The sequence below is a fragment of the Molothrus ater genome, chromosome 3 (genome assembly GCF_012460135.2).
Source record: "Molothrus ater isolate BHLD 08-10-18 breed brown headed cowbird chromosome 3, BPBGC_Mater_1.1, whole genome shotgun sequence".
NCBI lineage: Eukaryota > Metazoa > Chordata > Aves > Passeriformes > Icteridae > Molothrus > Molothrus ater.
This window is the reverse complement of record NC_050480.2, coordinates 83,991,839-84,006,636: the sequence shown is the minus strand read 5'-3', so window position 1 is coordinate 84,006,636 and position 14,798 is coordinate 83,991,839. Positions and strand designations below refer to the sequence as shown.

Below are 14,798 nucleotides of genomic sequence, written 5' to 3'. Positions count from 1 at the left end.
GTAAATATGAAAATTTCCCTTACACTTCTGACCAAATGTCCAACCTGTACCAACTCAGAATACTGCCTATCACAACATTAGGATTTTTAAACCAAACTGGAAAATAGAGCTTTTCCCTGTAATCCCTCACTTTCATAATAACAAACTCTTGCTAAGATCTTAAATGTCACACAAAACAAGAAATCAGCAGTGGTCACTTTTTCATGTATCATTTCCATATATGACACCTAGATACATTAAACAAGGGGGAAAGTACTTCCTAGGAGTTCAAAGAATTCAGCTGTTGGCTTGAAATATCAGCAATTTCTATAGAAGTCATAGAAAAGATTAAATAATTCTCTGCTCAACATTTTCCAATGTAAATGAGAATGTGATAAAGGTTTACTTCTGATGAAGTCTTAGTAAATGCACATGTATCAAGATTTTGTCAGAACCAGTTTAACGGGAGCTTATAAAACTTGTGGAAGCAGAGTGCACCAAAAGGCTGATATTTATTGGTAGAGTGTTACTCTGACATTTAAGCTGTTTTCTGTTATGCCTGCTTACTTACTTGTGCCCCTGTCTTATTTCCTGGGAGAAATGCCAAAAAATAAAGTGACCTCTGTATACTAACTATTAACTATGCCACATCATGTTGCTTAAAATATGTTACAACCTGATTGGCACAGAAACATATTTTGTTCTGTTTGGGAGCAGTTATAGCCAGAACAATGAAAATTCACAGCCCCAGCTTCTTGGGAAGCAAGAAATCAGCTCCAAATTTGGGTTTATATTGGAGTTCAGCTGCAGCATTACAAACCATGGCAGAGTATCTTAACTCGCAGACAAGGTAATTTGTAATGGTACAGTATATAAAACAAGCACAGATCTTGCTCAGATTAAATTAATCCAAGTCGGGGATCAAAGACCTGTAAAGATACAAATTATTCTTTAGAAATCATTCCAAGCTGCAAACACATAGGAGACATGCCCTGACTTTACCTAAAGCACAGACAAATACACTGCAGATTCACAATCACAGCAAATAAACACACAGTATAAAGAAAACACAGCTTTAAAAAAGTTACTATCTTACAGAACACAGCTGGCTGACAGATTTAAGGAGAAAATGATGATGAGGAACAAGTGACTTCTCTAGGCCTGGAAGATGCCAAGACACAGAGTGAGCTGCGAGGGGTGAACAAGAAGAGAGCCCAGAGGAAGCCCGCCAGAGAACAGCCAGAGATGGGAGCAGGGACCAAAGCTGCTGTGAACAGGGAGAGCTGCTCGGCTGCAGCAGCGCCGCACCTTGCGGGCTCTGCTTGAGCCAGCGCCGCTGGAACGCGAGTGGACGGCTCCATCTAGAGGCAAATATCCCCTGTGAGCTGTGAAACGGCATCGCTGCCACTGAAACTCCTTTCTCCCTAAGTCAGATCTACTCAAAATAGCACTCCGATCTGCTGCTCTCTTGGCAGGGATGTCCAGCAGGAGGGAGCAACCTCCATCCACCTCACCATCTGCGAAGGCTGAGCAGATGAAAATGAAGCCAAGCTTTCCCTGAAATCCACCTCTCAGCTTGAATGGTCTCCCACACCAAGTCTTGCCAGATTGACTCTGCAGCATCCATAAAATGACACAGATTGAAGGCTTACTCTCATTCTGATGGCAAGAATTCTGATGGGTCCCACAGGCAAAGGCTTCCTGCGCTCCTTTACTACTTGTGTCTCATAAGAAATACAGAGTCTTTCCCATGAATATCTTGATAATCTATATTCAGTATCAAACAGAGCACCAGTAGTTAACATGAAGTTAAAGAAACATTTAAAAAATAATTATTAAAAAGAGATTATTAAAAAGAACGTTTATTGTATTCACAGGGATCCACAAGAAGAGGAGAGAGAATGATGCATCTGACTCTATCTTATTAGAAGGCTAATGAGTTTATTATACAACATTATTTTATATTATATTGCACTATGTTACATCACATTTAAACTGAATCTGCTAAGCACTCAAACCTGCACAAAACTGCACTCCACTGTACTGAATTTCATGACTGTTAGCCAACAGTCTCCACACACACACACACTTGGTCCTGATAGGCCAAGGAAACAAAACACCATCACTTTGGGTAAACAATCTCCATATTGCATTCTACTTTTGCACAATCACAGCAAATAAGATAAGAATTGTGTTTTCTTTCTGTGAGGTTCAGAGAATGTGAAACCCAGAAATATTCTTGGGAAGAATTGTGCCTTGCTTTTCTCTGTGAAGAGAAATGTGGCGCTACAAATGTTTATAATCCTTTATGATGCAAAGGCCTTCTCTGTTGAACAAAGATGAAGCTATTCTTTTCTGTCCATCAATAAATATCTCCAATCACAAATTAATACTGATAACCTAGGAATATCAAATAACACACTTTTAAAATTATAAGCAAGTCTAACTTCATCCTCTCTATTGCTGGGGTCTAGACTGTGTCAAGTTATTCTTATGGAAGAGTTTCCATGAGTTTCTTCTGCACTGATCAAAAAATAAAAAGAAAAAAAGCCTTTGAGTGGATGTCTCTAAAAGCCCTTTTCTCCCAGTCACAGGCTATAGCACATATTGCAATGTAATTTTACAAGCTTAACTCCACTGTAGCTTACTGTGTGCCTAAAAGGGCCTTTTCAAATAGGCAGCAAGCAGTTATATGAATATAATTCTTCCTGTTCACTGTTTTCAGGCTTGTGGGGTATGTATCTCCAAACCTGCACTTTTTATAAATCAGTATGTTTAGATTCAGACAAGCTGTGTATCTGAGCAACAGCACAGCAAGGAGCGACTGTTGTCTGTGCATTACATTTTCTCAGATTACTCATTTATTATACAATAGTGTCCTAAATTTTACCCATCACTTTCTTCTGGTGTTTGTTAGTGAGGAAAAAAATTTGGACTCAAACTAGTTTACTTTTGCCATGATGATGTATTCTGCAAGTTAGGTATAAGTAGTTACGATTAAAACTGTTAAGTTGATTATTGTAAGCAAGATACATTGGGGACTGAGGGAGAGAAAAAAATAATACTCCTTTTCTTATAGAAATGACTTGCAGAAGTATGTGCTCATTTCTTAACCTATTTGTTTTCTGTGTTTTACTCATTTTAGATGTATTTTTGCAATTCGAATACAAATCTAAATGAACAAATGCAAAGGCAATATATTTTACAGTTCTAGGTTAGGTTTTGGGTTTCCTTTAAGGGCATATATTTAATAAAGAATTGTTTATTTTACAGGATTCATTGCTGAAAACAAAACTAGCAAACTACACAGTCATTTCTTCCCTGACTTATTCCTACTTTAGGAATTCAGATCCAGTTTGCTGTTACTCAAAACAAAATTGCTGGCAGGTATGACTCATATCTTTGTGGTAGCAAAGAATATAAGATGTATGCCTATTTATGTAGCACATGCAGAAGAGCACATTGGAAGTTTTTTAAGGTCTCTTCTAAGAGAAGTGCAAGAGCATGGATGGAGAAAAAGCCCATTGGAGTCAAAGGAGGACCCCAGTAGACTCTCATATGTGTTTGCAAATACATACACATACAATGGCAGTGAATATGTACCAACACCTATGGGAAGAGTTGAATATCAGTCAAATGAAAACATCAGAGCTAACCTCCAAGAGGCTCTTGTGATTGGCAATCACTTATGCTCAAAGACATTCCCACCTTGCAAGCTCAGCTTCATCCCTTGGCCTCAGACCCAGAACAGACCAGTCCTCAATCAAGTCCTGCCTCTTTGCAGTGCTTGGCTTTGCAGTGTCCAGCACTGATTTAAATCAATGTCTCAAAGACATTGGTGGCCAAACAAACTACTCAATTTGTGTGCCTGTGAAACATAAGTCACCGTCCCCGGCTTTACCAGGGTGGTCCAAAACTGAAGAAAATACAGGTGAGAGATGGACCTCAGACTTTCATTATTGCAATACGTTTTTGGAGGCAGTCATTCTATGAAAACATTAATTAATCTAAATGGATAAAAGAGAAGAACAGCTTAGGTCAACATACAGTGCTTAGAAAGGTGAATAAAATATGGAGGGAAGAGTAGCATGCTTAGAAAGATGGAGAAGAGGGCCCGTTATGGTATGTGTTAAAGCTGTGGATAGGGCAGGGATAGTTCACAAAAATTTAACATAACCCTCTCTGTGTCAGGAACACATATGACACAAAAATTCCAACTTTTTTTTTTATATTTGGAATGGCTTAGCCTTCTCTTGCTCTACCTGAAAATGGTAAAATATATGAGCAGTGACTTCCGGTGACAGCTACACAAGTATCCATGGGTGTGATGCCAAAACTTCAAATGTCGAAATCGGAACAAGATTGAGACTATTTCAGTCATTGTGGATCAATGTTCCTGGTCTAAATTAGTCAGCTGCCTGTTATGCAAGATCATCCTCCCCGCTAGTCATTCTCACAGGGTATTTACAGAACACTGTATGGGAATGGTGAGAATCTGAGTGAAGGTATTACCAGGAGGAGGCTATTTAAAAAAAGAATGTACTGCATACATTTTCAGGCAGACATTTAAGTAGACATTTCTGTAAAGCATTTGCTTTTCCCTTTTGCATTATATATGCACACATGCATACATGTATACACACATACATACATGTATACACACACACACACTGTGTTTTCATGTCATTGCAGGTAAGGTGGGAAGGAAGGAATACATTAATATGTTTTAAAAATCCTTTTGGAACATGCAATACTTCTGCTACTTCTGGGTAGCACAGGCTTATTTGGAAATAGCTTTCAAAATGCAGCCTTTGGAGAAAAGTATTTCACAAATCAAAGTATTCTCTCAAAGCTTATTTTGCCATGATAGCATTTACTAGAGTAGGAGGAAGAGGAAAATTTTGGTTTATAATACCCCAGTGGATTCAAATCTTCTCTTTTCTGTATGTTTGATTCAGTGTCCTGAACTAGATATAAAACATCTTGTTAAAAAGATCACAACCAAATGCACATAAAATATTTCACCACAATGATCTGCTGCTCTTCTTGGTTTTTTTCTATCTTACATGCTTATTTCCTTACCTTCACTGATTGGGGATGCAATATAATTGCATCTGTACAAGGTAATTTCTGCCTGCTTAACTAATGCTAAAAGACTCCTTTTTGGAAAAATACAGAACAAGTGAAGTGATCATAAGGTGGACTAGCTCAAAAAAAAACCTCATTGAATAGCCTTCTGCTGTTTGCATCATATAACAGGATTGCTCTGTGTAGAGTGTTATCTCAATAACTGTTCTATGAATACAGTCATAATGAAGGTGGGGGGGAAAAGTCAAGGAATGTTCCAATTTTTAACTATTATTTTTACTGCATGTTTTCATTTTTATTTCTTAGTGGGTATAATACATTAATTAAAAGAAGCCCGATTCATTTTGTTAACACAATACAGCATGATCTGCACTGATTCAGGGTCCATCTTATTTGCTAAAGCTGGAGATACAGAACCAGAATTGCTGAACCAAGCCAAGAGTTAGGCTACTTTTTTTATAAATCACATTTTTTCAATAGCACTTGACCAAAAATTCAGGAGCTTCAGCAAAGCCCGCCAAACTCCAAATGGACTGTCTGATGATTTGGCACAACTTGAGATAATGCTGAAAGCAAGTACAGCCAAATTAGTACTTTCATTCAGCTAAAATGAAATGGACTATAATATAAATAGATCAAAATTGGGCCCAGATCCTGCAATTCACTATGCAGGCAGACTGTCAAGTGCAGAATCAGCACTTTGGTGAGCAGAAATCTAATGAGGAAAAGCTCTAAAATGCAGAAAGAATTATAGAAGAAAAACTATTTAAATCCTCCACATAACTAGAAATATTTACTAAATACCACAGATACTAATAAATGTGTTAAGAGTACTTACTTTGAACCTGTAAATGATTCTTTAAATGTAGTAAAAATAATTTCATGCAACAACATGTCAAGCCAGTTTGGAAAAAGCGCTAAAAAATCCTTGATGACTGTGTTTATCCACAGCAGAGCAAGTGTATAATCAGTATTAACCAGCTCAAGAAGCAATGCACTACCTGAGCACAACACAAGTGACACAGATTTTGGAAGGTTAAAAATGAGAGAGAAGGAGCGAAAGGTTAAACATACAAATCCCACATAGAAAGAAGTCTTTAAATGCTGGGCTTTTTTGAGAATTGCAGCCTACAGTGCAGTTCCTCTGTTTCATGTTTGCTCCAAATAAAAAATAAATAAGTAAATAAATAAAGAGAAGCAGTTTAGTATTCTTAAAGAACCAGTCTTAGAGAATTCTATTCACATTAACACAAAAGATTGCATCATGTTATATAAATAAAACCATATACTGTGACACAAGGATCTGCTAGCAAAGTCAGAAATTCAATAGACAGAAAGGCTGTGAAAAATCTGCAAACCTGAATAACGAGGAGAAAAATGAAACAAAGGAAACAGGACATGTTTCTAGACACTTTATGGATATAAATAAATACAAATTATAGAGGAACAACAACAACAACAACAGAAAGCCTTACCATGATGTTTGCACAACTGTGTGTCTGTAGCCCATGCTATAAATGTGGATACCTTCTATTTCCATCATCTCAGCCCCTCTAGTGGTCAGTACCTGAAGATCTTGCCTTCAGGAGGGACACGATCTATCCATATGTACCATTCGCTGTTGCTCCAGTATCTTGACAGATATTTTTTTCTTAATCATGTAATTTTTTTCTGGAGATATAACTTGTCACTTTTTATTAGCATCTTTGTCAGTGCTGCTGCTACGTGCATACATTTAATTGCTAAGCAACAAAGAGTAAGCTCTGCACAGCACATTCGATTACTGCATTCCCTGTGCCATGCATTGTTACTAATGCACTTATATAATAAGAAAGACAAAAAAAAAAAAAACAAAAAAAAACCCAAAAGTAAAAATATTTATTTCTGTTTCCATAGCATCTAGAAGCCACAATCTGAAATCAGGCTCCATTATGCTAGCCACGAGGAAGAGAGCTAACAGCTGAAGGAAGATGAGGGCAAGTGGACTGACAGAAAGTGCACAACAGTTAAAAGCAGAGGTGAGTTTCAGTGTTTCCATAGATGAATAGGCTAAGTCTGAAGCTCAGAGGTGACTGCCCACCTACAGTCAGGATTCTCAGACATTAAAGAACAATTGCTGTGGCTAAAATACTTGAAGCTTTTGCAAGTGTGGTGGCCTCAAGGTGGGAAGCATTACCAGTTTTCACAAGTTTTTCAGTTTGGAAGAGATATATCTGCATTGTATCCAGAAATACTCTCTCTTCCTTCTTCTCTTTTAAGTTGTAGAAAAAAAAACAGGGCAGGCAGTATTTTGTCACCAAATGTTACTCATCACTGTCTGCTCTTCACATCAAAATGTATATTTGCCCCTCTCATTGAAGGCGCTGTGTCCAAAATCTGAGTTTGGCATTAACAAGCTTTATTTGAGCCTATCACACAAGGGACTACAACTCCATCTTTCCTTTGCTGAAGTGCAGCAATGTTCATCAAAGAGTTCTCTTTATGCCCGACATATATAAGGACAGTGGTCCCTTTTTCTCTTGTGATTACCAGCTATTTTGCAGTCAGCACTGCATTTTTTAGTGCCATATCTGCAATATCTTCAGCAAGAAGAGCTGCTTGGAAAACTAAGCCATGACTGTGCAGGTGTACAAACTTGCACAACCACATACAACCACTTTTATTTCTGCAGTTAGATTCAGGAATTGGGCCTGAGTCTGCCTGTGTCTCTTTGGCATAGGCTTTTAGCCCCAAGGATCAAGAGGAGTGCTAGGAAAACAAGTAGCTGCTTTTGAATTATGAACAGTCATGAGCACAGTCCTGCCCAATAGCATTAGTATTTCCTCTGGGTTCCAAGATTTTTGCAAAGAAACTGAAAATCCCCAATAGCTAATGTGTCCTGTTGCTTTTGGTGGGACTGAAACCAGGGCTGTAGTTGTGTTCTGGGCACAACATCCTTTATAGTCCCATGGGAAGACCAAGCTGAAGTTCTAAATGAACCACAGCAGGAGGCCACAAAGAACATTATCAAATTCTGAAACTAATTAAGTATGTAAGTACTTCATCATACAAAGTGCTTCTGCATTAAGCTACTCAACACATTAATTACTTAACCCCTGAAATATCATTGTGAACATATGCTTTTTTGTTGCTATTTCATAGGAGGGCAGATAGATGCTTGGAGAGGCTATATATTTCCAAGAGCTACAGAGTCAAATCCTTTCACATACAGACCTTGCTGGAAAGCCTGGGTAAGGACAGCTCTGACAGCTCCTGCTCCAGAAGAGCATTATTAGTTCAGAATCATGGAATATTCTGATTCAGAAGGGACCCACAAGGATCATCAAGTGCAGCTCTTAAGTGAATGGCCCACACAGGGATTGAACCCACAGCCTTGGTGTTATTGGCACCTGGGTCTGACCAACTGAGCTAATACCAGTTCAAATCCCAGAGCACCTTGAACGAGAAGAGATGCCAGGGAACATGCTGGCAACTGGGAGACCCTGTTCTTGCCTCCTGGACCACTTTGGGAGATAAAACCAGAACAAAATTACAGACTTTCTAGTTACTAGAAAGATCTCAGTGATTGTCTTCTGACCCAGAGTCCTACAATTTCTCAGACTAAGGATGCAACAGAAGGTAGCACAGAAAAGAAGTCTCACATCACTTGGCTTCTAAGATAGAAATTTTAAAAACCCATAAAATGAGGTAAATTATTGTCATATTGCATTATACTAGTGTGTTGATAATAGTAAGAATTTAATCTATTTCCTACCATATAACTTCCTAGCATTCAAAAACTACTACATGAATAGGTGTGCTTCTACATTTCTTAACACAGAGCTCATTTCTGGGTCCTCACATGGAACATTACTAGTTTCTTCTGCTTAGCTCAGGACACCAGAATGACCTTGTTTGATGGGATTTTCCCTAAACATCAATCTGAATGCCAAAAACACCTGGGCCTAGCATAACCTTTTTGAATTCATTGACACAAACTCACAAAAGTGTTCTGGGTTCAACCCTTAGTGATGACTTCAGAGTGACTGTGAAGTATTAGCTACACAACACAGTCTCTGAACATGAGCTGCAGTGACAACATGTGCAATACAGCCAACAGGGAGGGAAGAGGAAGGCTATATATGACCATCCTAATGGCTACACACTTTACAGCACAGGGTTAAAATAAATGCTTTGCTATTCCTCCATATCTGTAATTTCTCTTGAATGCCTCCAACGAAGAATTGCAGTCACAATCTGTTTGGCTTCAAGAAGGAAAATATACAGCTTATGGGCATGTATGTACACAGGTCCTTAGTAACAAGACTACACTTAATAACTTCTTTAATTTTTGGTCAACCCTGAGCTAGTCACACAGTTGGACTAGGTGATCATTGGAGGTCCCTTCCAATTAAAATAATTTATTCTTCTGTTCCATTCCTTTCCATTCCATTCCACAGAGCTGGGCACACCAGCCACAGACCCCAGGGCAGGCAGGGTGGTGCCCAGTCTAGCTGGGGGCTGGACATCACAGCTGCTTTGGACTAATGGCATTTGAAAAGGGATGTTTTTTTCCTACAGAGCCCCATTAAAGAGCACATCTACTTACAATAAAAATGGAAAGGATAGTAACCCTGCACTTTGCAGACTCTTAGCATTCTTTTATCGAAAGAGCACTCACTGCAGCAGCAGCCTTTGTTCCTGCTTCCCAAATCATGAAGGTTAATGGGGTCACCCTTCAATGAGGTGGCAAGAAAAGCCCTACTGGATTCAGAAAACAATCTCTTCCTCAAAATAATAAAACTGGATAGATTTCTCTCTAATAGAAAAGTATTTTTCATGGACTGGATCCATCTTGCATAGACCACCAGAAACAGGATAATCTTCAGCCAGTACTAAGCTAAATATATATGTATCCCTAACTCAAAACAACTTTAAAGATGTGTCACAGAAGACTGAGTCCATGCCAAAATAGAACTGTGGATTGAAAAGACATTTTCAAAAGGTGTGTGTGTAAAAGGCTCAAAGATACTTCTCAGTTCAGGGAACAAAGATTGCATTTTGGTTGTTTTTTTAATTTGCAGAGAGATCATTCAAAGGAAACCAAAACTAAACATTCACTGACACCACAAGGAGCATCCTTAAGGTCCTTCCTCAATTGTAGTGCTTTAGACACACTTAATACCAACAATTTCCAAGTTTTTTTTCTGAGCTTTTATTTTCACTTCTTCCATATCCACCATTTTTGGGAGGTTTGTCTTTAACCCAATCTGCTAATGTATTACTAGTGTGCCCACCACTGCGGGAAGAGAATTTTATCCAGCAGCCAACTAAGGAGCTGAGTAGTAGCTGTGAGCTTTATTGTTGCAATATTAATAATTTAAACCTTCTATAAAACAGTTTGTTAGGGATGGGCATGAGGGAGCAAAACATTATAGGGCTTCCTGCAATTTAGTACCTCAGAGTGATGAACAGTAGAGCACATCTCGAAGCACTTGTCTCCAAATCAATGCTTCCTTGCTTGTGAGGCAGAGGCAGGGAATGTTTTATTCACAAGATTTCAGAAATGGCTAAATGCAGCTCAAATGACAAAACTTCTAGAATATGTACTTTACTTAAGCTTTGAACCTGATAGGATCTGTTAAGATTTACACATCTGAGAAAAAGGGATTTTCAGTTCCTAAAGTAGTGAGGTGTATTCAGTCTCTACTGTATTCTAAATTTTGCTCTCCTTATAGTAACTGAAAAAACCTTCTCAATTCCAAACATTTCCAGTAATTCAGAATGGGGTGGAAGTTGGGAACATCCCAGAAAATCTGCATCAATAATACAGGGGTGAGGGGACACCAGTAAAATTCTAGGAATTATTCAAATCTTAGACTAATAACCCTCTGAATGGAGGCAACAAATATTTGATGTAATTTTATCATTCTGTAGAGAGAGCTTTTTGATATGTGAGAGCTTTTTGTCAGTGAAAGAGGCCTTTGTCTGCTGGTTTCATTTGCTTATGGTAACAAGAACAAAATACCAAAACTGAAAAATACTAATTTTCAGTGGTCTTTAATAATATAGCTGTATTTGCACATCCAGGACCAAACTGAAAGGCTCCCATCTACATTTCTCAGAGGAAAAAGGATGGGAAGATCTAAGTGTTTATGACTGTTTTGAAAATGGAGCTCTATTCTCTGTAGCTGTTGCCATCTACCAGCTCTTATGTTCATCTCAGACACTTGGTAAGTTTGCTTATGTCTTTGTTTAGTCCAAATTAGTTCTGCAGGGGATAAAAGCCAGGAGACCTGTTGGAGAAAAAGTAATAATGTGGAACTTTAAGATGTTGAAAATCAGACTGATTTTCTTTGGAAAGAATACTCACTAGGCTGAAGAAGGCCGTCACTCATTTTCTATAATAATGAAGGCATGAGATGAGGTGTACTTTGATTTCCTGATTATAAAAAAGTGGGAATAGCTTTTTACTGTATGTAATGTGAAGAAGAAAACAGTGGTGTTCTATTGCCATTCAAATAAAGTGTATCTGAAATAGTGTTGTATTATGTACAACAGAAAATTAGGTATAGCAGGACTATGCAATATGCTGCCCTTCACCAACACTAGTAAACATCAAATGTTTTCATAAATGGAACAATGGCATCCATTATGTCATCTCAGAATACATATGCTTCATAATTAATGTTATTAGAAGCGGAAAAGTCTGTTCTGTAAAAGCAGAGCAGTTAAGTGATGCTCATAATCCCTACCATGCAGCCCATTAACCTCAGAAATTTTAAGTAGCTTCGTAGTCATCCATGGCATTTCAGATTTCTCACAGTTTCAAATCTGTGGGCAGCTTCACAAGCTTTTTGTAAAGTTTCTCATGACTAGGACATCTGTAAAATCCCCTCCAGACCTTTCTTCAATTCATCTTGTGTTAATCAGTCAGTAATTCACATATCTGAATAAGGATAAAGGTACATCCCTTAAAACATTGCTCTACTGAATGCAATATCTTTTTAAAAGACTTATAGGTAACTTTATGTGCTGTAAGATATTAAAAGCATTCTGTTTCTTAATCTTACCTTTCTCTTCCCATTTCAATGTGAGTTTTTGATGAGCAGCATTCCCAGACAAGACTCATAGTAAGGAGTCAAAATAATCAGATATAAATTTTCTGCCTTTTACAAACTAATCCACCATTCAACATAGGTGCCCTCACTTTTTACGTGAGATAAATTATTTATTTTTGAGTCACATGAAAAATTGCAATGCTGCCTAACACGTTGCTTAGAGACAACTGATGAATTTTCTTCCTGGATGTATACTTGGGAAATATGAAAGGTAGAATCAGGATGCTAAATTTTGGCATAGTGTTTTTTTGTTAATTCCTTTACTCCATAGAGGGAAGAAACTGGTGAACCTTTGTTAATTCTGATCTCTTTAAACTGGCCTTCTTTTCCTAGAAGGAATTGATTCAGGACTCAACTGCAATAGTAATACCACCTTTAAATTACCCCTCACAAATGTACTTGTAGTCCTGACCCCTTGACAAAAATACTTTTGTACTTCGGATATGGATATATGAGATGGGCCTAGCTGAAGAAACATATGAGGATTATGTTAGAGGAATTCAGAGATCTGCATGCAGAGAAGAGGATGTCATCTCTTCCTCTCTGGCTGGCAGCACTAAATAATGTTGCACTACATAATGTAAGATAGTATGAAAAAGATACTTGGATACTCAGAGCGTGTTAATATCTAAAGCAGAGATGCAAAAATACACTGGATGTTATATCGCAGGGCATCCATTTGATTATTTTAGTACTAGAGGAGAAGAAACAAAATATTCACCCTCTCAGAAGTCAAATCCTACCTATCTAACTTGCAATTCACCCTGTGTGATGAAAAATCTAGATTTAGAGCTTCCAAATGGCACATGGGTGGACAGTTTTAGCTACTTGGGATTACCCATAAAAAGACCCATGGCTGAGCTCCTGATCTGGGGTTTTGAATCTAAGGCTTGAAATTACAGAAATTTTAAGGACTATTGGTGTTTGCAGTCATACGAGCAGGGAAAAAAATCAACCAGATCTGTGATCTGAATATTAGGGAAAGATAGTTGCTTTAGAGCTTGTGTTGTGCTGCACAAGTAAATTTAATAAACTCAAACAAAATTTTCAGTGTCTCATTGGTATTGGGGTAGCTCTGATTTCCTAACTCCTGGTGAGCACAGGCAGCAATCAAACTGAATGGCTTAGTGTGCTTCAATACTGCCATGCCAAACCCTTCTACACCAGCATGAAACTTCTTTTGGCCTGACAGATTTCCTACTCTACATATTGGCCCTAGCTGAAGCCCACTTTTTGGCAGAGCAGTCCCCTAAGTCTCCAGGGATTTCCAGAAAAGGCCCCTCTGGAAGCTGCTGGAGCTGCTGCATCCCTGGCAGTGCACAGAGCCCCTGGAGCCCCCAGAAGGGCGGGAGAGGCTGCAGCACCCCCTCCGCTTCCGCAGCTCCACCGCCCCGGCTCCGCTCGCAGCCCACGGCGGCTCTGAGTCACAGCTCACCACGTAAAGCTCCATCTGCAGAGGGTTCCTTCTCTGCAAGCAATGGGAGGTGACACTCTGACTAGGGGAAAAAAAGGCAGAATGTGGCATTCATCTGAAGAATGATGCTGTACCAATGTCCCACATCCTCAGTCAGCTCCAGGGTTGATTCAAACTTGTCCAAATGGGGGGTGGAAATTCGTATTTGCTTGACATGCAAGAGAAAACACTCCAAATTAAAGACGAATAACATACATAAAACCTTTTTTTTTTTGCTTACCAGTGCTGTCTATGAGTCACTTTTTTTTCTCCCAAAGAGAACTGTAAACTAACTAAACACTAAGTATGTTTGGTAACACAGAATATCCAAATTTGTTAGATACACTTTATAAAGGTCATGTTCTGTAATATCACACTGATCACCACCTGATTAAATTGCCTACTGCTCCAAATTTAATGAGAGACTGAAAAGTCTCAATGGTAATTGGGATAGATGATCCTTTAAAGAGAGAAAGTGAGTGGGTGGTTAGTTGAAGCACATAAGAATGCTTATTATTGTGGAGCTGTAAGAAGAAAAGAGAAAAAACAATTCCTGAGAAAAAACAATTAAAAACTATTTTATTTGGAAAACATTGAACTTTTAATTGTGTTGCTTCACTGAAATCCTGGACAGAGTATCAATTCTCTAACATATGGAGAAAATAAAAATGAACAAAGAATTCCAACAACCAATAATCCAGCAGTCTGTCTTCTGTCTACAATTGCATAATATATGGTAAATTTAATTATTTCAAAATTTTTAGTATAAAATTTGTCATTATTTTCAGGAACTCTCTAAGTGATTTGTGTCTTGCTCTGTTTTTCTTAGAAGATTTTTACTCCAAACAAAGCCATAGACAGGAAATCCAAGTACACAAAAAGATATAAAGACAAAAAACAACTATCTGACTGAAAATTATAGAACTACTACATTAAGAAAAAAGAACAATTTAATCTTAACTAATATAATGTCCCTTAAAGACACTAAGTATTCTTTATGCTCTTATAGTAAGATTACTAAAATGTTTTACTGGGGGTTTGAAATGGCACTAAAGTAAACTGCTGTTAAATACGCCACTCAGATGTTCATCAGGAACACTGTGAGAAGGGGAAGTTTTATAAAAATGGCTCTATTTTTAAAATAATAATTAGATTTTTTTTTCTACCTAAAAGATTGG

At 38.1% G+C, this 14,798-nt stretch overlaps 1 protein-coding gene across 12 annotated transcripts in view; it reads right to left on the bottom strand.

The window, feature by feature from the left end:
• The window catches only part of DLGAP2 (DLG associated protein 2), a 455,914-nt gene that overhangs the window by 327,552 nt on the left and 113,564 nt on the right, over nt 1-14,798 (bottom strand). For 2 of the 12 annotated variants that reach the window (XM_054514365.1, XM_054514368.1), the window contains exon 1: nt 6,543-6,820. The exons of 6 other annotated variants lie outside the window; for them this stretch is intronic. Coding sequence is in view for 1 of the 6 variants with exons in the window: in XM_036380769.2 (XP_036236662.1) it covers nt 6,543-6,545 (3 nt within the window). In the remaining 5 variants the exon portion in view is untranslated. Of the gene's footprint in view, nt 1-6,542; nt 6,822-14,798 lie in introns of those variants that run through there. 4 more of the 12 variants (XM_036380780.2, XM_054514370.1, XM_036380769.2 and 1 more) reach the window with 3 other exon arrangements.